The sequence below is a fragment of the Ptychodera flava genome, chromosome 9 (assembly GCF_041260155.1).
Source record: "Ptychodera flava strain L36383 chromosome 9, AS_Pfla_20210202, whole genome shotgun sequence".
Classification (NCBI taxonomy): Eukaryota; Metazoa; Hemichordata; class Enteropneusta; family Ptychoderidae; genus Ptychodera; species Ptychodera flava.
The window spans coordinates 34,655,580-34,677,116 of record NC_091936.1 but is presented as its reverse complement, the minus strand read 5'-3'; the positions used below and the strand labels follow the sequence as shown (position 1 = coordinate 34,677,116).

At 38.5% G+C, this 21,537-nt stretch overlaps 2 protein-coding genes across 2 annotated transcripts in view; one reads left to right on the top strand and one right to left on the bottom strand.

Moving 5' to 3' along the window:
- The first annotated feature begins 8,075 nt into the window (after positions 1–8,075).
- On the top strand, positions 8,076–11,438 carry LOC139140806 (uncharacterized). The gene is made up of 3 exons (XM_070710224.1): positions 8,076–8,274; positions 10,047–10,232; positions 10,575–11,438. Exons 1-3 carry the CDS (start codon positions 8,269–8,271, stop codon positions 10,881–10,883), a joined length of 501 nt encoding a protein of 166 aa, XP_070566325.1. The 5' UTR covers positions 8,076–8,268; the 3' UTR covers positions 10,884–11,438.
- Positions 11,439–16,385: 4,947 nt separating this feature from the next.
- LOC139140805 (polypeptide N-acetylgalactosaminyltransferase 1-like) overlaps positions 16,386–21,537 on the bottom strand; it is a 31,229-nt gene continuing 26,077 nt past the window's right edge. Inside the window, exons 7-11 of the mRNA XM_070710222.1 lie at positions 21,115–21,232; positions 20,243–20,560; positions 19,428–19,526; positions 18,914–19,048; positions 16,386–18,158 (exon numbers count right to left, since the gene is read on the bottom strand). Of these exons, the coding sequence (XP_070566323.1) occupies positions 18,012–18,158; positions 18,914–19,048; positions 19,428–19,526; positions 20,243–20,560; positions 21,115–21,232 (817 nt within the window). The 3' untranslated portion in view covers positions 16,386–18,011. The remainder of the gene's footprint in view (positions 18,159–18,913; positions 19,049–19,427; positions 19,527–20,242; positions 20,561–21,114; positions 21,233–21,537) is intronic.

The following is a 21,537-nucleotide window of genomic DNA, read 5'->3' as shown; positions in this document are numbered from 1 at the left end:
TCATTGGGTGATAGTTTGGCGCGATTTTTTGGAAGTCGAAAACTTCCTTTCGTTTGACGAGTAATTTTTTCTTTTCCATCTACCGTTGTTTTAAAAACTATTTTCTGACAGGCAAACTTTCTTATGTTTTATGTTGTTTGTTTCGGATCATAACTTAAATAACTCTTGACGCTAATATCTCTACGGCGCAAAAGTGTTAGGCCGTCTTGCTCATTGAGGAAACTATACATGTCAGTGACAAACGTTTTCCAATAAGCGAAAATTAACACACTACAGAAAAGGTCATATTTTGGACCATATATGTACATTCATATATATCTTCCTAAAGATATATATATATATATATATATATATATATATATATATATATATTATATATATATATATATATATATATATATATATAGATACGTATGTATGTTTGTATGTTACACATAGACACGTTTATCTGAACACCTACATTGGCGTCTTTTCCTGAACAGAGAATGTCGCGCTTTCACTTCCATAGTAATAGTACATGTCCAAACCGCGATCCCACTACAAGTCTGCTCTTTCGAGATCAGTCGCTGGACTTTCCTCTAGGAAAACCACACACTCCTCTTGCGTCTCAATCCATGATCGTTGTTTAGTCTGATGTCATTGTACTTTCAGCTGTAACGCCGTCGGACCTGGTATGTTTGTCACAGTACTGTTCGGTGACATTTTCAATGCGATTTTTTGTACCTTGCTGTTGATTCGCTGCTTTCTCATCAACTAGAAACTAGTCTTTGCTCATGTACTGGAAGTTCGCCCTTCTGACGGTGCTTGTCTGTCCCTCACCACCATGACTCTTCTGTTGATATATGCTTCGGCTCTCAAGTAGTTTCTTCAGCAGTACAGGGACTGCATCGCTTCTCGTCGGTGATTATGGAACACTTGCGTGAACGTACAGTTGACTGAGTGGCACACATCATAACGCCCGAGGCAAGTTTGAGCATGGTGGTAAAGTGAGCGAAACATTATCGGTCCTAAAACGGTATATCATGCATACTAAGCATCGGATGAACTGTAGAATTATTCAACAGGCATAAACTCATGCCACTTTTTGTATGTGTTTAGTTCAATCTGATTAAAATCAGATGTATAGTACGTACGCGGTATTCTCTTGCTGTCGCCTCTCACTACGACAGAAAGGGAACACAGCGTAAAGACATCGCCGTACTCTACAATGATTTTAATCAGATTGGTGGTAGTTAGTCTACAAAATGGTGTTTAAGACGTTTCAACTGAAACTCATGAACTGAGCTAGGGAACGCAAAAACCTTCAAACTTTTCTCTTCCCTCAGGTTGTTCTCGTCTCCCTCGGTAACCTCTGCAGAAACGCAGACCGCTATCCATACATGTCAAATTATACTTTCCCCAAACTTGCGTCATCGCTGGGCAAAAGAATATATCTATTTACCTTCTGACAAATGATAGAAAAAATTGCCCGCAAAGCTAGTAGTTTTCCTTCGTTCCCTGTGAAAAGCGTGCCTCCCTACACGTCTACTTGCCAACATAGACCAGAACCTGTACAAGTGACCGACAAAACGGAATTTCGCTCAGCAAAATAGAAAAAAAATACCGACAGATAAATTGTCGCAGACGGTGATGAATGTATCGGCGGGGGGGGGGGTGTAGTTCTCCGTTCAACCTAAAACCGATATTTTCCTACAGACTTTAAACAGTAACTACGACATACAAAAAATAAAAGAAATTGACAATACAAAACATTGTCCACGAAAAATAGAAAGAAATTCCCCCCCACAAATCAAGACAACAACGAAAATGTGTTCCTCAAAATGAAAATTATTCACACGTTAACCATAACGGAATTTTTCTGCAAAAAAACCCTACCTTCTGTTATAGCCCCAACGGGCTACCATAAGGGTACAATTGAAATCCAATATGGCCACGTTGACCTGATTTCTCTCTTTTTTCACCGTGACGTTCTTGATTATCGGGATAATCACATGAAAAATGTAAACGTGTGCCTGAAGTCAACACGCGCCAATGGACAAGTTACGCACCACACTGAGTTCACAGCGTGACTTAAATAGACTTTCGATTATTAATTCCATTACGGCAATTGTACGTAATTGACTTTTTATCGTAGGCTATGAATTACCGCAATTTCCGCACCGAATACATGTACAACTATTTTCTGGTTTTCTATTTGTTTATGTACGTCACGCCTGTGGGCAGACCACTCTATAAAACGTGTGTGCCGCGTGTCATCCGACGCAGAATAATTCGCAGCTCCCAGTATTCACCTCAAAGTAACACCGGCTGTCCGTCTTGCTCATTAGATTTCTGCTGTGATATTGTATAGACATGGATAACGTCAACGACTTCGGATTCTCCTACGAACGCCAATTCGACGGGTCCTCGCTTAGAGGTGGGTCCAGGGGACGCGCTTTAACACGAGGTAGAGGTGCCGGGACAAGAGGAACGGGTCGTGGTAGCACCTGTTATCGTGGGCGAGGAGTAAGTTAACTTGTTCCGGTGTATGTGTATATGTGTGTGAGTGTGTGTATGTATGGCAGAGAGAAAGAGACTATACTGAAACTCCCTGTTTCCGGCAGGTGACTGAAGTCAGGAGCAGAATTGCACTACAGTATGTAGCGCTTGAAGGGGTAGGTGCGTCATGTGATGTAGAGCCAAAATGACGGACAGTTTTACTTTTCTTTTCTTTTAATCACTAAATCATACTTCGCATTCTTTTGTTTGTTTGTTTGTTTTGAGAGAGAGAGAATTATTTGAAAACAACCCAGAACAAGATGCATTTCAAACAGATCCTCCAGATTTGATATCGTCCTATACTTTACTTCCACTTGAGGCACAGTTGTCGTGCGTCTTGTCGTCAAAGAAATAAAGAATAACGCAAAATTGACAGTAATACATCCAAGTCTTTAGATGCCCAGATACAGTTTTACGCGAAAGTCATTTGAAATTTTGCATATCATTGTGTTAACTACTCTACATCTCAAATTTCAAGGTCCAAACGATTTTCTGACATCGCACAGAATCGCAATCTACGCAGAAAGGATATGTTACGAGCTGTAGTTGGATAGTTAATGATGATATTAATATCAGATGGCTGTATGATTGATGCTGGTTTTGTCGTCTTCACCACCATCTGTGCGGCTGTTTGTGGTTCAGTGATATGTGCAGTATGCCGTCAGAACGTTACTTCGCCTCGAATTCGCAACTAACGCATCGCCAATCATCAGTACGTCTGATCATGGTACAGAAATATCCATACTGTATTAGCAGGTGTACATGTTGGCGCACAAATAACCTTACGGTAAAACCGTTCTCGTCCAGTGGGGTTTCAACGTCTCACATGTATGCAAGAAGTTCGAGAATACTGAGAATAGGTTCCTAAATTGTCATCATGATGGTTTTATCAAGTGTCTCATATGTCTTCTGGAAATGACGTTACAAAACCACTTCGCCCTCGATTACAAATTTTAACAAGCTTTAGTAACAAAACAATTAGAATACCGATGAGTCGGATTACAAGTTACTATGTCGCATCAGATGCTGTGTACAGGCTTAAAGGTGTACTTTCACCAGTTACACTTTTGCCACAGTTACCATGGAAAGAGAAAATCTAACAAATCACAGATTTTAAGCGGGTGGCCACTTTTTAAAAACAGCGCCCTCACATGGGATATTGAATACCAAGGAACGCCCCTTTGACCATGTATGGGTATATTTAAATTACAGGTGACTGTATACCTTTAAATCCGTATTATAATCGACACCTAACTTTCCACGCCCACAACCGGGCAAGAACTTTGTCAACTATACGTCATTGCGTTCGAGATGTATTATATGTTATGATCTCATTATCCAATATTCATTGACTGGTATTGAAACAAATATTGGTAGAAGAGATACATTACACATACTTCCTGATGGAGTATAATTTGAGTTTATTGCTATGTTGATCATATATAAACTAGATCAAATTAATTGTGATTAAAAAACTAAGAGAAAGTACAGCACTACCCGTCACTACCCGTGACAGAAGAAAGTGGATTTTGTTTTCTGTAGTTTTTGGAAGCTGCGGACAACAACGGAGTTGTAAAATTTTGGATGATTATACCTGTCATCTTTTCTACTTTGAATATTTCTCGCAGCGGAAGGAACACATTGACTTTTCGCCGCTGGCAATTATTTACATCTACGTTATAATTATGTCCACCTCTCGATAATTGTGCCAATGAGGCCACGGGAAATTCTGTATCGCGGATATCGAAGTAAAGTTAGAAAGACCTGACCATCATCAAAATTAATGAATACAACAGGACGATGACGTGTTGGCTGTACATCGTGGAACATTAGAAACAAAACGTCAAAGAAGAAACTGAAAACGAGCTAGATGATCAGGAGATATTTAAAACCACTTCCAAAGATATAACCAGCTAACATCACTCATTGAATGAATAAAGGGAACGACACGAGTCTTTCGAAAACACACCAGAAAGCGTCCTTTCGAACAACAACAGGCCAACAAGCGCTTAGGCTAGTTCATCAGCACAACGAGAAGTTTCCCATTGGGACTATAGCCTTCATTGGTTGTGTGTTTATAGTTGTAAACTTATGTTTGTTTTCTTTTTTAGCGTGGAGGTATCACTGGTCGCACACCGCGAAGCAACATTCTGAGCTGTGCCTATGAGTTTCAGTACCCAAAGGGTGACACCGAGAATGACTTTTCACTGCATGAGAATTATTCAGGAAGGTAAATCCGCGCTCTTATCTTATTTGATGTTTTTATTAACGTCTCGATTGTATGCTACGTGTTGTGCTATTGGCAGAGCACAGCTATAGAAGGTTATATCTGAGCTCATTTAACGTATGGGAGAGAGAGAGAGAGAGAGAGAGAGAGAGAGAGAGAGAGAGAGAGAGAGAGAGAGAGAGAGAGAGAGAGAGAGCAGAGACACAGACAGACAGACAGACACGAACAGACTGAGATTGAAAAAAATTATGCGTATATACATATTGTAGGCGATTGATTTCGTTCGATTTCCTTCGCCATATCTGTCGTAACAAGTCGAATAGTTGGAAGACATGTACGGTTTGACACTGTTACTACCCTGACATTTCAATAATCAACAATGAGAGATTTATGATCTCACTACTTGACGAGAAAAGGAGTATCCAAGCAACAGAGCTGATCAAGCTAACTCATCACTGCCATAATGTTTTGTTTTTTAACGTCCTCTAGGTTTCTGAGCGCTGTTTGATGTCTCGGCCGATGACGAACAACGCCAAGAAAACAAGAGAAACGAACCTGGAACTACAGACATCTTGAAAATAAATCGTCCGTTATAGTGAAATCGATGTATATTATTATAGTGATAAGTTTTACTCCTAAGTTTGGCAAAAAGCACCGTCTATGGAGTTTTAATGTTAGATTTTATTGTCAAAAAGAGTATAATTAAACTTTGTTGTTGCTGTGTTATTTTGATAGCACGATATGTACATATGTTGCAATGCTAATGTTGTATAAGGGTTGGAAGTACCTCACTGGCCAGTTTTGAAAACTTTTATCGTGTATTTCTCTTCTCAGGTCGCGATTTTTTGCGTAGACCATATCATGTTTAACTGAGGTTGTCATTTTTCAACTATCTGGCAAATGCTGTGTTTCATAAAGCTGTCACATGCTGAAATATGCTTATTTTTATTTAAAAATCTGATATTTGATTTTTGATTGCTGATGAAATCATTCTGCCGACGGCACTTTGAATTATATATAGACGCAAGTGCTAATAAGACATCTGTTTTGATTTTCATTATATGACTTGTTCAACAAATTGTATGTGCTTTACCGATGCAGCCAAAACTAATCTGATTCTTTTGTTTTTTTCTTTCTTTGGTCCTAGTTTCCTTTCCATTTAATTTACTCGTAAGATGAGGTTTTAACACATTTATCACATTATTTGCTACGTACAGTAAAACTCTCCACAGATGAATACATATCGTAATTTTTCATTTCGATTCGTGTCTATTTGTGCTAGCCGTGTGCATTGTGTCGAACAACACATCGAAGTCAAACTGTGCACATGCTATTTTTGTGTTTTATTTTTATGTTTTTCATGAAAAATGAACTATCTTCTTAAACCGTAAATATCTTCTAAGTCGTGAACTCGAAAATTATTGCTTTCAAGTTAAAGAGAAGTGCGTAAAAGTGTTCGGTATGGCAAACCAGAGTGAAAACGTGATTTTCGCTGCAGGTTTCAAAACGAGGCAACGCAACCTGCATTTAGCACTTTGTATGCCTGTATTTTCGATGATCATATTTACTTGGAAACACTATAATTTTCCTGTATGAATTTTTATGCAAAGTTAAATCACATGAGCTTTTGTGTCCGATTTGCAAAAATACAAAATATAGTCGGTTGAGGTACGTGCTTCCCTTACCAGACATGCCACTGTGCTATGAATGTGCCGAACGCTGACCAAAGAGGGCGTGGATCAGCAACATGTCATAAAGCGTCCTGCAATGTACCGTTTACTTAAAATCTTTAAATGGGTTTGATCGACATAGTGACATATGATGTGCTTCGTCTGACGGTTATCTTTGAAAACGACAATCCAACATCTGTAACAGTTTTAGTGGCTGAACGTGTACATTAAAAGCTATGGCATCTGCAAAAAGATATCTATCCGAGTTCGTTTGTTCAATATTGTCTCTGGGACGTTTGTGATAATCCTCGGTTTGGAAAAGCCATTACGTATACTGTAGAGCCGTATCCTTTGCTATAACATTTTGATATTGTCTTCCACATAAGTTTAACTTTACAGCGGGCTGGGCTGTACCGTTCTCTCGATAGTTCGTCACGTCACGATCGTCACCCATGGCGCCCTTTCTCAGCGTCAGCTTTTCCATTTCTTGTATGTAACCGAGCAGCGGTTACGACGGCGAGATCAACTAGGCTCCATTAGTTCTAAAGTTTTGTTTATCTAATGGTATTTTCTGTTTTGTAAAGTCAAGTTTCTTTTTCTACTCCAAAAAGTGTTGACATACCTGTTGTTCAACTTGGAACCACCGACTGCCTTGTGCTTGTGATCACCCAATGGATGTTATTGTTAACAGCTGAAAGACAAATATTTTCTTTAGAAAGAAGAATTAATCCCAAAATATTCTTGTTTCTTGAACAAAAATGATGGAAATATTTCAATCATTGTGCCACTGATGTCCTTCCAAATGTCACCATGGCTCTTCATATCATTGCTTTACACACCTGGTAGATACGGAGAGAGAGAAGGAGCGAGAGAGAGAATATTGAATATCATGGTCATTGAAAGATTGTGTAGATATTCTGTTATCCAAATATATTTATAATCAATTTTCTGTCAATTAACTTGAGCGTCATACTTTTTGGGCTGATCATGTTGATCACTGACACCGACTCAGAAATGGACCGGCATTTCTGTTTACCGTCATGGACGTCAATTTCCTTTCATCGTAAATGCTAGAACTCAAGGCTCATTACATGTTAGCAGGGGAGAATGGCGCTAATGAATACGTACAAGGCACGGGTGCTTACCTGCATCCCGGTACTATCCCGGTCCTGTCGACAATAGATGCGGGATAGTGTTACGGGAATTACGGCGAAAAGAATAACTGGTTGTTGGCATATGTCCGATACAAAGTGTCGACTAAATCACACTTAGATAGATATCAGTCTTAGTTTTTTTTTAACCTATCCATTATTTTCGATTAAGGGTTCAGATTCGCCCTGTGTGTGAGAAGCTTTGACCCAACTTATTCCATAAGATGATGCAAGCACGTAAATTGAAAATTCTCTGAAGCTTTGCCATCCTCATATTTTATTTCAAAGGGTAACATAATAAAATGATGATAAGAAACACAGAAGAAATCAAAGTGACCTTCAGTAAATCTCACCAACCAATATGATAAGTAAGGTTAATAGCTTGACGCTAAAGGGTTACAGGTGAATGACGTCATGTTCCTAAAATACTTGAACTACCAGCAACTATTGAAGAGATATTACCAGCCGAAAAACAAATCAGGGCTTATTAAAACACGTTCATTGGTCGACGTCGTTGACGTGGTTGCGAACAAATGAATTGATGAAATGATAAGCCACAAACAAACAAACCAACATCAGAAGATCCAAGCAGCTGAGGGGAGATAGCATCTTCTACTTTTCAGCAAAACCAGAGATTTGTTTCCTGTGACGCAACTTGGCTTTTGTAAATCCACGGTTAACTATGCCGGTAAGTGAACAATAATAGTCCTAGTTAATTTTACAGCGGCTCGATACTATTGATATGGAAGCCAATTAAGGATCGAACGTTTTCACGAACGATCTATTCCTTGCTTGAGGCGAACTCACAAATGCATGGAAATTACCAAAAAAATTGAATACACAACACCTAACATTCATAATGATTGAAACCAGACTATTTTTTTCGACTGAAAATCCGTAGGTCAAGTCACTTTCTTTGAATGCGACGTTAGAGTGAGAAAGGCTTAAAAGCGCGTAATTCGGTAGATTGTACCGGGGAACGGTAAATGTTCCGCGCTACATAGACTCGAAGCTTCTGCGTCAGCTGAGCTGAACCTTTCAATGATCTGAGGGTCGAGTTCCATAGTTTGCAGACTTGAAAGATGATGCATCTGGAGTGAAACAAAGCTGCCACGCGATCGTACTGTTTCAACGAATAGGGAATTAGAGAGTGTCCGGGTTCTTAAATTCTCGCACACACTCTAAGGGTAAATAGAAAGGAGATACACAAAATCACGTCTTACTGACACTTGCTGTCGTGGAATATCATTATTTGTACTCTATTCAAAACGTTTGAAAAGTGAAAGTGGAATTTGTTTCCTTGTATTGAGCAAAGATGACAACGAGCAAAGACAAGGTTTACAAAGTCTGTTCTCGGCGAACGATAATTTCATAATCAAAATCACGCTGGTTTTGCTGAATAGAGACATACAGGAATTGGATGACTGTGCAAAATTGTGAGCTAGTTATGTCATTAATGCCCAGTGTGTGACTGCAGAGCAATGCAACAGCCTTCGAATCGTGGTTGCGGTATATTTGCATATCTACCGGTAAATGTACTGCAAGCTATTCTCAGTACGGACGAATCGCTTCCAATCCATGTCGCATTAAAAATAACATTGGAATACGTAGCATACTATATCAGCGTTTATCGGACAGGCGGCTTGATTCACTGAGACGTGCCACTCTTAGTGCAAAATAAAACTTTCCCTCCCTGTTTCAAAAAATAATCAACGATTTGCTGAACGAAGATTCATCACTATGCAGCATATAATTATCAAACCGTCATATCTTTATGATACCACCATCACATTAATTTACAACCCGCGTACGTTGCTGTAAGGCGCTGGAGTGGCCCAACATCACACATAGACGAGACATACATTGAAAAAGACTGACCGGTGAACATCACGCAACTGCAACAGACACCCGAAATGTCGTCACAGTTGCTGCACATACTCATCAAACTGACGAACGATACACAGACGACACATATTCATGTGCATGGACACAGTTTGTGCGACACACAATTAAAATGATGGAGGACCTCTTGTGAGCATTCCTCGTACGGAGAACCCAGTGGGCAAAGTTGCCGTGCCTAGAAAGTACTTGCGCATATTGAGATCAAACTGGAGCCACAGCTAGTTGCCGTTGATATGGTTTCACATCAACGTGCAAATTATTAATTACCCAGAAACGAAACATTTACTTCATTACTGTGTCTGTCAGTACGAACACATGAGTGCATTCGTTATTGAATGTGGGTGGAGGAATGTCACCTTGAAATATCGGTAAATTGATTGTAATTCTCTAAAGTACACGGTGTATACAAGAAGCTCCCGTTTTCGATATAGTAGCTGCATCAATATTTTGCGCACAAATAGATTATGGTTTCAAGGGGGGATCTATACAGAGTAAAAATTATCGTTAAGCTTCTAATCAATACAAAATGTTCTTGTTTTTTTTTCAAATCGAACTCAGAGAGGACGTGGTAGAGTTGTGGTGGTCAGACCCGCACGACCTGCGCCGGCCCGACGCATCATCGGTGCTGCTACAACTGGTCTTGTTGCAGGAGCAACGGCCGCCGCCGTGGCGAATGCCGCAACGTCAAATCAAACAACGGTGGTTGAGAGTGAACCACAAACGAAAGTTGTCGTCCACGTTCATGTGAGTCAGTGCTGACTTGATCGATTACCATGATTGTTCGTGTGCTATTTATTCATTTAGGGTCTTCTGGGGTTTTGATCGTGAGTGCTGGCACTGAGAGAGAGAGAGAGAGAGAGAGAGGAGAGAGAGAGAGAGAGAGAGAGAGAGAGAGAGAGAGATGCGTACTTACACCAGTCCGTATCTGTTGTAAAACCTTCGTATGATCATCTATTTACATGTAAAACTTTCCGAACAAGAATCATAGATCGATTGTGAATCGACTATGATTATGAGCGTTAAAAGTTTATTACCAGACACTCGTCTTTGCTGAGCCTATTTATATATTCTTTGTTTTTACCATAGGACACAACAACAACAACACAGTCTCCTTCACAACCACCACCACCGCAACCATATCCTGCATACAATCCATACCCATATCCGTATCCGTATCCGCCTCCTGGTCAATATCCACCGAACTATCCACCAACCACAGGCCAGTACCCGCCGCCGGCAGCGCCACCACCAGGTCAATATTACCCCCCGCCTGGGCAATATTATCCACCGCCTCCGTATTCTGCAACTGGGGCAGTGCCTCAGCCAGTCTCGAATACGACAGCACCCCCAGAGGCCAGTACTGCCACCACAGATGTTCCAACGACATCTACATAGTAGAGCAACGTACTAAACGTAATTAAATGTAATTCGATGACTTATTGCTCTAATTTAATTTTTAACAGGAAATGACTCAATTTTTCGTCATTTAAACGTCTTTAAAATTGTAAATGTAAAGTACAGCACCACTTGTTTAAATATACGATTTATTAACAATACAGATGGGCAACGACGTTTTAATGCTCTTTTTGTCACGTCCACAATTTTGACACCGACATCCCCCGCAGTAAAACGTGTACGTCACTTTGAACAATCAACCGAGATACACATGTATTTTGGGTCCTTTGTTTTTGTAGTGGAAGTAACATTTCATTGCATGATTTTCGACTACAGTTGTCACTTATCATGTTACATTCTATAGAAGAAAGCTAAGTTTGTTATCATAATCTTCGTTCTCATCATCATCATCATCGTCGTCGTCGTCGTCGTCGTCGCCGCCACAATCAACACAACTATCACCACTGCACATGCCGGTGTAGTAGTCATTACATCACCATGTACGTTTTCATTGCCATATTTGGAGCTTGAAATACAGGTTTATGCGCAAATCGAGCCGAGCGTCACCAGCGTTTTCATTCTTTGTTTAATTCTCTAGACTCTGTATGTTAGACACGTGACAGTATTAACTGATTTTTTACGAACACTACAAAATTGATATCTCGTAGTGTCATATTTTAGTCAGAGGTGATTCTGAGAATATAGAGCGTTTCCAAAACGATCATCCAAACTACCATTACTTAAACCTCTTTACCTCATTAAACTCCTTTCACGTTTTCAAAAATAACGCATGAATCTGGTATTTTTCTGTGGCTGTGATTATAACAAAGCAAATAAATAACTTTTTAAAAATTAAACGCTTTCATGACCGAATTTTAATGTACACTACGAGCCATATTTCGAGACACAAACTGTTTTTATTTAATCATATTCGGCAATATTTCTGTTTTTGCAGATTGATATAAAATGACGCACGTGTTAGTCATGACATGGTTATCTGTTCCATACATGAGCTTACGCACGGATGTAAGATATTGCAAACTAATTTCCTGTGAATGACCGCACCTACATTAGGTGTCATGACGGAGTCGTGGTCTGTACGACCAGTTACATTCTGAAACTAATCGATAATCATTCCGACAACGGAACAAAATCAGCTATATGAAGTTTATAAAGTTTGACACTATCGCGAGGTAAATTAAATTTAAATGGAGGGGTCGTGGGAACTCCGCCTGTGCTACTTTTTTGCGCACGAACAATATATTTCATACACGATATCTAGATGCATGACGTCAACATAGCCATAACATTTATAATTTTACGAAGTGCAAAATGAAAAAACATGTTTTAATTTTCGTCATTCGCCAACGTACCATTGATAACGTGTTTATATGGGTCGTATGGGTTCTATACGACCCCGGGCATGCGACCTTTGACAGCTGTTCCAACGACCCCCTCCCTTTAAAAGGGCGCGGGAAATCATATAGTTCACTGAATGTATACACTTTTGATTATTTCTTGGTTAGTAACAACCCTCTCTATCTCATTGTCTATTGATAGGTCTGTTCTTTTAGGGTCTATGATTTTTAAAGTTTGCTAGAGGCGTTTTAATTTAACAGTTGAATGCACCGTTGAGGGCGCACTTGTGGGTAAATAGACAGGTACACTCTACACTTCTTGGCTGACAGCCGAGAAGAAATTATGACGCATAAGTTTCGATGTGTGAATTTTTTTCCGATTCGAGAGCATAAAGTTTGCTGTATTTGTAAATCTGAAGATCTGAATATGTTGATGAGCTGAAATAGAGTGTTAAGTCCGTGAACCAATGATGCAAGCATGTGATCATAGGTATGAATCAAACTTTGCCACATAAGGCCAAAAAAAGAGAAATGTTTCTGGTCAGGTCTTTCTTTAAAAAATGGTGCGGCGACGCGCATTTTTTTTTTAATTTTTTTTTCCCTAAAGGGAGGGAGGAGGGTCAGTTTTATAGTTTTATCAATATAGTCACATATATACTGTTCATGCAGTCACTGATCATGCCCCCCAAAGAATTTTCTCTTTCTCTTCAGCCATTTTGGTTTGGTGTCAGCCAGGGCCGCCGGCCACAAATAGAAAAAAAAAGGTGACGCGCTGTTGTTCAAGTGACGCGCGCGCTGACCAGAAACATTTCTTTTTCTTTTTTTGGCCTAATCACCAAACTGCGATCAACATGTAAAATTAAGACACACAGTTGAAAAGCATGTAAGATTTATTCCTATACTTTGGAACATTTTTTACACTTCTTTCAAAAAACGATACATTACTGTCATAATTTTCTGATACAAGCATTTGATTTTACTGAAAATAAACAGGGCTATTCTCTCTTCGTTTTCTTTTTATCTACATTTATAAAGTTCAGTCTATCAGTCCACAGAAACAATGAGTAGAAATTCACTGTAAAAATCTCTGAGTAATTTGCATAATAAAGCTTATCAAGTTGAAAATTTTGGAAAGAGAGTTACAGTCAAAGAACCACATTAGAAGGTAACCAAGAATTTTTAAAATATGTAAGTTATATTTTATCTGCTTGGACACACCAATACAGCGATTCTCAAAAAGCACTTAGGGGGCTCATTTACACAGCTAGAAGTAATTTATACATTCAGTTGTTATGAAAATATACTCTTGGTCAGGGTACAAACAGTTGAATGGATTGCTAATAGGAAAGAAAGGTTACCAAGTCTTCTAGACAGCAATAAGCAGAACACTGAATTGATACAAGCATTACGTAGCTCAGCGATGACAGCAAAGACTGCCCTGCTTAGTGCACACAGATGACAGCAAGAGCTGCTCTGAACAGTGGTGTTGGCGGCAACTGCTTGCTTGACCAGCAATTTTCATATCACACACCGTCCTGGTCAGTGGCAACAATGGCAAGCAACTTTGATGACCATCAGTGTCGACTGCATGCAGTGTCCTGACAGTAGTAATGATGGCAAAGCACTGTCCCCATCAGAAGCATTGACTGCAAGATCTGGCATAACTGGCAGCATTGATGGTGAGCACTCCCCTGACCAGCTGTGCTGACAGTGAGCACTCCCCTGACAGCCGTGCTGACAGTAAACACTGACATGACCCGTGGCATTAATGACAACAACAGCTTGGATTACAATCAAATTCAGCACGTCACAGTAGGAATGACAAAATCCACTGACAATTCCAACACTTTGACACTTTATCAGTGAAATTTCAGAGCTGAAGCAGAAAGACTATTGCCTATTTACCTGTCTCTTCCTTATTGGCATTTCAAATGATTGCTTCAACAACACTGAAGACAAGACGGTTTAATCATTGGGAGTTCAATTAGCAATTTAGTTTGTGTCAGTGCAAACATGTGTGTAAAACTCAGAGAATTTTGGAGTTATTGCTTCTGGTACTTTTATCAAGAATTATATTTGTAATCACGTTTGATTCACTTTCAGGGGCATAGTCGTCCCTTTCAAAATCAGTAGTATAGGTCTGTACCTGACGTCTGCCATGTTAGAGAAAATATGAATCCCTAAAAAAAACAGATCTTAACCACCTCTACTGTAGCTTTTTTACAGCACATTCAGCTCAATGCAACGTCTGATGCTGATTGGCTTTATTCACAAAGACACAAGTCGGGAGGATTTACAATACATGAGTACTGGGTAAATAAGTATGACCAATGGCAAATTTGGCAGCATTGACTCTCTCCACCAAAATGCATGATGGTTGTAGTGCCTTGTTGTGAAGATTCTGACAGTCTTCTTGAGCGGAACAGCTCTTGATTAAATTTCAAGAACTGTTGTAGAAGGTCTGGATGAAAATTGTTACAATTTTTTGAGTAAAATAAATTGACTAGTAAGACATAACTTAATTACCTATAAAATGTTATGTTCAGTACGGGGATTGTAATTGTATGAAAGTATTGCCAACCTGTAAATTTTTTTACCAAAAAATCAAGAATACATGTAACAATCTAATTGTGTGCTTAAAACTCACACAGGCAAGGTGAATTACTGGGTGACTAAATTCTTTTTCATCATTCTTTAAGAAAAATACATCACTTATGAAAGATGTGTACATAAACAAATCAATACCAACGCACATCACATTCAGAGCAAGGCTAACAAACTGATTCTGTTGGTTTGAACACACACACCATGAGCAAGATGCCCCCACTGTGTGTGGCATGACCCTTGCTTTTAGAGAAGAAAACTGAGGAAAGTTACTCAGAGGAAAGTGGTAAAAAAATCTACGCGGTCCAAGTTCAAATTTCTTTTTATTTGTCTTTACAGTTTGTAACTTGCTCTGAATCATATTGCTGAAATGGTAAATGTGAAATGGTAAATGTATATGAGACTGGAACTGCAGGATTATTATAAATGTGATTTTCATTGGTTGAGAGACCATGTGATGATTTTCATTGGTGGAGAGACCATCATGTGATGATTTTCATTGGTGGAGAGACCATCATGTGATGATTTTCATTGGTGGAGAGACCATCATGTGATGATTTTCATTGGTGGAGAGACCATCATGTGATGATTTTCATTGGTGGAGAGACTATCATGTGACGATTTTCATTGGTTGAGAGATCATCATGTGATGATTTTCATTGGGTTCAGAGATCATCATGTGACAGATTGGCCTGTGAGAATATTCTATTTGACCACAGACCCCGGAGTCTATGATTTGACTTCACAACTACAGACAGTCCTGCACTTCCTTAGAATATAGAACAAAGGGTAATTAAGAAGAAAGTGTGATATACAATTCTACCCTCCTTCGCTAAAAAGATAAGAAAGTTTTGTCGGTTACAGTAATGTAACCATCTCAGTCATTGTTACGTTTGTTCAAACTCTGTAAAACCATGATAAAAAGAAAACGTGATTTGCTCATGTAAAAAAAGAGTTACATTGAATTTGATGATATCGTCAATTCAACAAGTTGCCTGAAAAGTTGTTGTCTTGATGTTGTAAACACAAAACCATGTCAGCCAATCCTCAAATCCAAAGCAGAAAATAGTTCTTTGAAAAGTAAAAAAAATTGGCAAGCTAAATTTCCAGTTTAGATTAAAGAATTTGTTGCATCTACCAGTGCACCGTGGTTATCCTCTGGAAACTTGTGGAAATGTTTGATGTTCTCCCTTTGACTAACAAGATTGCTGGAAATCTTTGGCGCCACGCCTAGTCACTATATCCCTTCAGAACTGGAAAATTCTCGCCAGATCCAATATGTGTTCACACTGTCTTTGGTTTTATGAACACACAGTCCCTCCACCCACTGTGGTATAAATGACAACGTTGGCAGTCAAGTGGTTTAGCAATATGACCTTGGAGCAGGAGCCTCTCTCCATTCGTCCTCCATGGCTCATACTCTGCCACCCATACTTTATTTAATTATTCAGACTCCCCTGTTGGCTATTCTGTTATATTCCCTTGACCTTTAAATTAGGTTAAAATTTTCAAATAAAAACAGGATCAGCCCACTCAATTGCCTGAAACATTAAGTTCATTGAACTTAAAACACACAGGGTACAGATTTTCACTTAGTGCTGTCAAGCACTTTATAAAGGACAAACAAAAAATGATAGTACTGCTTGTTACTGATAATTATTGATAATTTCTAAATGTCCATCTTCCTGTACTTTCTGTTTAAAAATAAATTTTATATCTAATTACTGACAACTCTATAGAACAAAAATTAAACATAAAATCCTAAACAATGGCTCGTATTTTTAAAGGGTAACTTTGTAGATTTTTTTCTGCATTGTTTTTTTCTCATTCCTTTTTTTATATTTTCTTCATTTCATAAATGTGAACAGGCCAATGAAGTGGACACACTGATTCAAGAAATGTGGATGCCATGTCAGATGTGTGCTGCTGTCCAGTTTTGGATACTGCTTCCTGCCATTCACGGAGATTTGAAAAATGCCATTGAAGAGAGTGATGGGACTTGTATCTCTGTGGACAGATTACTGTTGCATGGAAATTTGATGACTATCCAAGCCTCAAATATTTGATTGTTTCTCTCATCGGGATTTTTTTCAAAAAAATCAATAAATGAAAAAACATATAACTTATCCAGACAAATCTTTTGATCAAGTTGGCTGGTTCTCAGTTTATCTGAACAACTGATTACAATAATCTCTCTTATGTAATATTTTTAAACATTTTATAAACTTTAGAGCAGCTTCCTAAAAGTGCTTATTTCAACTTTTCATTTGATAAAAAAATCACAAGTACTGTTCATAAAGAGCCGCTTTACAGTGACAAGTTGCAAGCTCTCTTGTTCATCCTTTCACCCCTATTTCCCATTATGGATTCAACCAACCAGTTCAAATCAACAGGACTAAACAAAAGTATAACGGTTAACACCACTGCATGTACTGCCAAGCGCAACAAGTCTGAAATATTTTTGCCTTCTTGAGAAAAATCTATGAATTCTATGCTAAAATCAGAGTAGCGCCCTCACCCGACATAAGCTTGTTATACCATGATATATGAAGACAAAAAAACATAAATACTGATCCACAACGAAAAGATAGACTTGCCGACATATAAATTTGGCATCATCACGAAATTGCACAAAGAAAATTAACATTGCGAGACAAGGAACTTCTGCTACAGCATTAGATGACCAAAAATTGCAAATAACTGGGGTAACCTTTTGTAATTCAGTCCCTCTAGAGTCCAAAATAAACAGAACAGCTAAACTTGTTTCCTCCACAGACGGCGAAATGTAGAACTATCCAAGGACATCACAGAAGGCACTGGGTGGAAATCACTGTAAACTTAATCACTATCTTTATACAAAGTTTAAGAAACATCCACTGTAATAGAAAATGACTTAAATAATATTGAGATGATTGTTTATAAATAAAAAAAATTCAATGAGTTGGCTTTTCCTCGTTTTCCGCTGAAATTTGCTAAAAATCTAAAGTCCATCTTGATTTTAAAAGACATATCTGTAGATATTAATAGAGAAAAATTAGCAAATAGATCAATTATTGATTGCAAAATAATGCACATGATTAAATGTCAATGTAAAAAACCTAAATTTGAAGAACTCTTTTTTTACCATTTGCAGAATAAAAGAGAGAGAATGGGAAACTGTTGACTACTATTTGATTGGGGCAGTTAGTGTCATGTTCACCATCGACCACTGTTGTCCACGATTACCGTTGCAAGCCTTGATGGCTGGCATGTCTCGCTGTTTGGCATCGGGTTTCTCGAGGCACATACCGTTCGTGTGCTTCAGTTCTTTTGTCTGGAAAGTACAGAAGACAGAGAGAGGAAAGCAAAACGTGAGTGTCAACTGTCAGCACAAAGTTTTCTGTGAGAGAGAGCTGTTTCAGATCTCTGACTCCAACATTCAGGTACCTCTGTTCACAGGATCAAGACAAAGATTTTTAGCTGTGCGGCATCATTTATGGTATGCCGACAATAGTTCTTTTACTGGTTTTCTGATAGAGAACATGCTGGGGTACACAAAGCGCTCATTGCTCATAGAAAATTTCAGCTGTAGGGTACACGCAGGGTATGTTACTCATACAACACTATGGCAAGTTACACCCTGACTATGTTTTCATCGCCGACGGGTACAAAATACACAAGGCATTTTTTGGGATTGCAGAATTGTGTTATTCTTGTATAACAAGCTGTTGTACAACACAAAATCAGTAAGTTTGTTGTATTGAGTGTGTATACAGAGTTTGATAAAGCCACAGCAATGAATTGTGGGATAACCAGAAATAAGTATATTTTGTGCTGGAGGTTTTGAGGTGATGTACTTCCTGATCTCATTGTCCAATCTCCTAAATAGTTACTCTGGACACCATGACATTGACATAGTGCATGAAATTTAAGTACTGTCGATGCACAGAACAATCACTACTGGTAACAGAAGTGATACAGCAACAATCAAGCATCTACATGCATAGTCTCACAAAACTGCAGTGAACACACATACAATACAAACTGCTCTACACTTGCACCCAGTGAAAGAGTATAAACCCAGTTTACCTTCTCATCGTAAAACCATTGTTGATTTCCATTTTGACCATGACACGGTAGCATCATGACAGGACCTCTGTGACTGGACAAATCTAAGCAAATCTCATCGTGCTTGATCTCTCTGTTCTTGGTATAAGCCCATATCTGGAGGATGGAGGAATGAAGTCAGTGATACAGTGAAAAAAACATGAGGAGGCATTCTATGGGATCTTCTCATGTCATCATGAGTTCAGTTTGTCAGTTCTACTTTGGAAATATAAAAATCCATCTACCTAAGATGACTTCGTGTTTGCTTTCTTTCACGACATAATACAGCGTGCAGAAGCAAATGGATTCAAATTCTAAATACACATCAGTGAAAAAACATCACTGAATAATGTATTTCGTAACAGTAATGTAATGACAATTGATACACCAACCAATACCTGAAACTGAAATTATGGAAGCTGTATGAGGTGTACATGTACTAGATCATTTGGACATTCTCAAAGTTGCAAAATGTACAGAGCGCGGACAGCCATACCTGGTTTCCACCTTGTCCATGGCAACCAAACATTCCTACTTTATTGTTAGCATCCTTCATCATCGTATCCAGGCACATGTTGGATTCAACATTTCGTATCTGGAAAAAAGCAAACCAGAAATAATCTTATTTTTCAATGACAAAGTCCCATCTACGTTACCGTTAAAAAAAGAAGCTATATCTTTACATATGGTCTTCGTACATTTGCCCTTAATGAGAAATTAAGCTTGTAAAAATGTTGCCATAAACCAATCTTTTCAGCTTTGTTTACTTGTACATGTTTGTTTTCAGAGCGTCTCTGATTTTTCAGTACCTGTGTTATGTATTGTGCAGTATCTCTGATCATATAGTTTTATGCGGATTTGATTTTAACTGAAAACAGGCAAAACTCACAAGACGACATCTAGCGAGAAGTGTCAAATACTGAATGGATAGCTTGACATGCTGTGATCACTGCAGAGAATGCACACTAATTCAATGCATTACATAGTAACACACAGGAGACACCATATGGCAAGCTGAGTGCTTTTGTAGGAAAACTAATCAAACTGATATATGATTTTACAGTTATATTTAATGGAACCATCTGGGTCTATGGCTATCTGGCTCTGTGACTGAAAGTAATTCAACAATTGATGGAGGAGAGTTTGAAAATTCACAAGTCTGAAAACACTTATCTTTTATGAAACAAAAAATGTCAAGAATTAACTTGGGATGTGTCACATCTAATCTGTCACTTTTCAAACAAAAGTAGTGCACAACTTTTTTGTTCCACATTCCTTTCCTTCTCAATATACTTCAAATACTTCACTTACCTCTCCCATAGTTTTGAAACTAACTGGCCACGATGACTCCGGATACACATTTTCTAAATACCACTTAAAGCTGTGACATGTCAGTCTCTTGCGCAGGGCGAATCTCTCCGACAGATCACCGGGATCCGTGTTCGCTACCACCGGCTGAAGTCGGTAGTAAAAATTTTTATACTCGTCCAGCCACACCTCGGCAAGTCTTTTGTTATTTTTGTTCACGTAATTTGTTCCCGGTGGGAAATGGTACGGTGATTTTTTGCGAAAAACATGTCCAACATGAGAACAGGGAATAGTTTCCAGAACACCTCCACACATCCAAATCTGACGGATAAAAAAATAATAGAGAACAGCAGAAAATTGTAAAGATTTTATATTAAAACTTTCAAACAGATCCACAATTTAGTGAATCGTTTTTATTTGGAAAGGCATACATGTGAATAACTTATGTATTACATTCTGATTCAATACATTTCACAATTTCTCTACATGAATTTCTGGTGATTCTAATTCACTCTGCCAAATTGAACAAACATGAAAGATGTGAAATAATGGTAATCTGATTGGCTTTAAGAAATCACCTGACAGGGGAGGTTTTACCGATTGGCTGACAGCAGTGATGACTAAATTGGCGTTGTTGCTGCCTGTCAAAGTTGTGTGTACTTGTCACCTTATACAGAAATCTCCTGTGGTGATATGTGAAGGATACACTACATGACAAATTACTAGTACATTATACATTGTCTGTCCTTGGACATGGGTTCACTGTAAATGAAACACATTGATCTGTCCGTACATTGGTACAGCGAACATTTGGATCAATTTCACGTCAATGACCAGTTTTGACAATGCCTGAAATGTTTTATTCCAATCCTTACCTTGAATGAAAGCTCTAAATTCTCACCACCCCAGATGTCAAAGCCTGGATCATAGGTCCCTAGTTCATCAAAGTAAGACTTATCAATGGCGAACAATCCACCAGCCATGGTGGGAGATCTGTGAAAAAAGAATAATTGTATATAATGTCCAATGAGACAACATTGACATCAGTTGTGGCATGTTAGGGCTTGTTTTTCATCACTCATTCACACAATTGGTTTGTTTCAAATGAATGTATTTTGCCATGATTGTAAAGTCACAGCTTAATTTTCTTGACATTACGAAATAATAATAATGCTCAAATGATAAAATAATAATAATTTATTGAAACAGCATCTATATGTACAATAAAATTTCTATGAACTCTGTAGGTATATCAATTGTTGACTCATCATGGGGTCAATGCATTTCTGGAAATTCAT

What these genes read in the sequence shown, in the direction of transcription:
- LOC139140806 (XM_070710224.1), top strand. An exon ending in AAGTTGTCGTCCACGTTCAT is followed by an intron (nt 10,233 to 10,574) that starts GTGAGTCAGTGC and finishes TTTTTACCATAG; the next exon opens with GACACAACAACAACAACACA.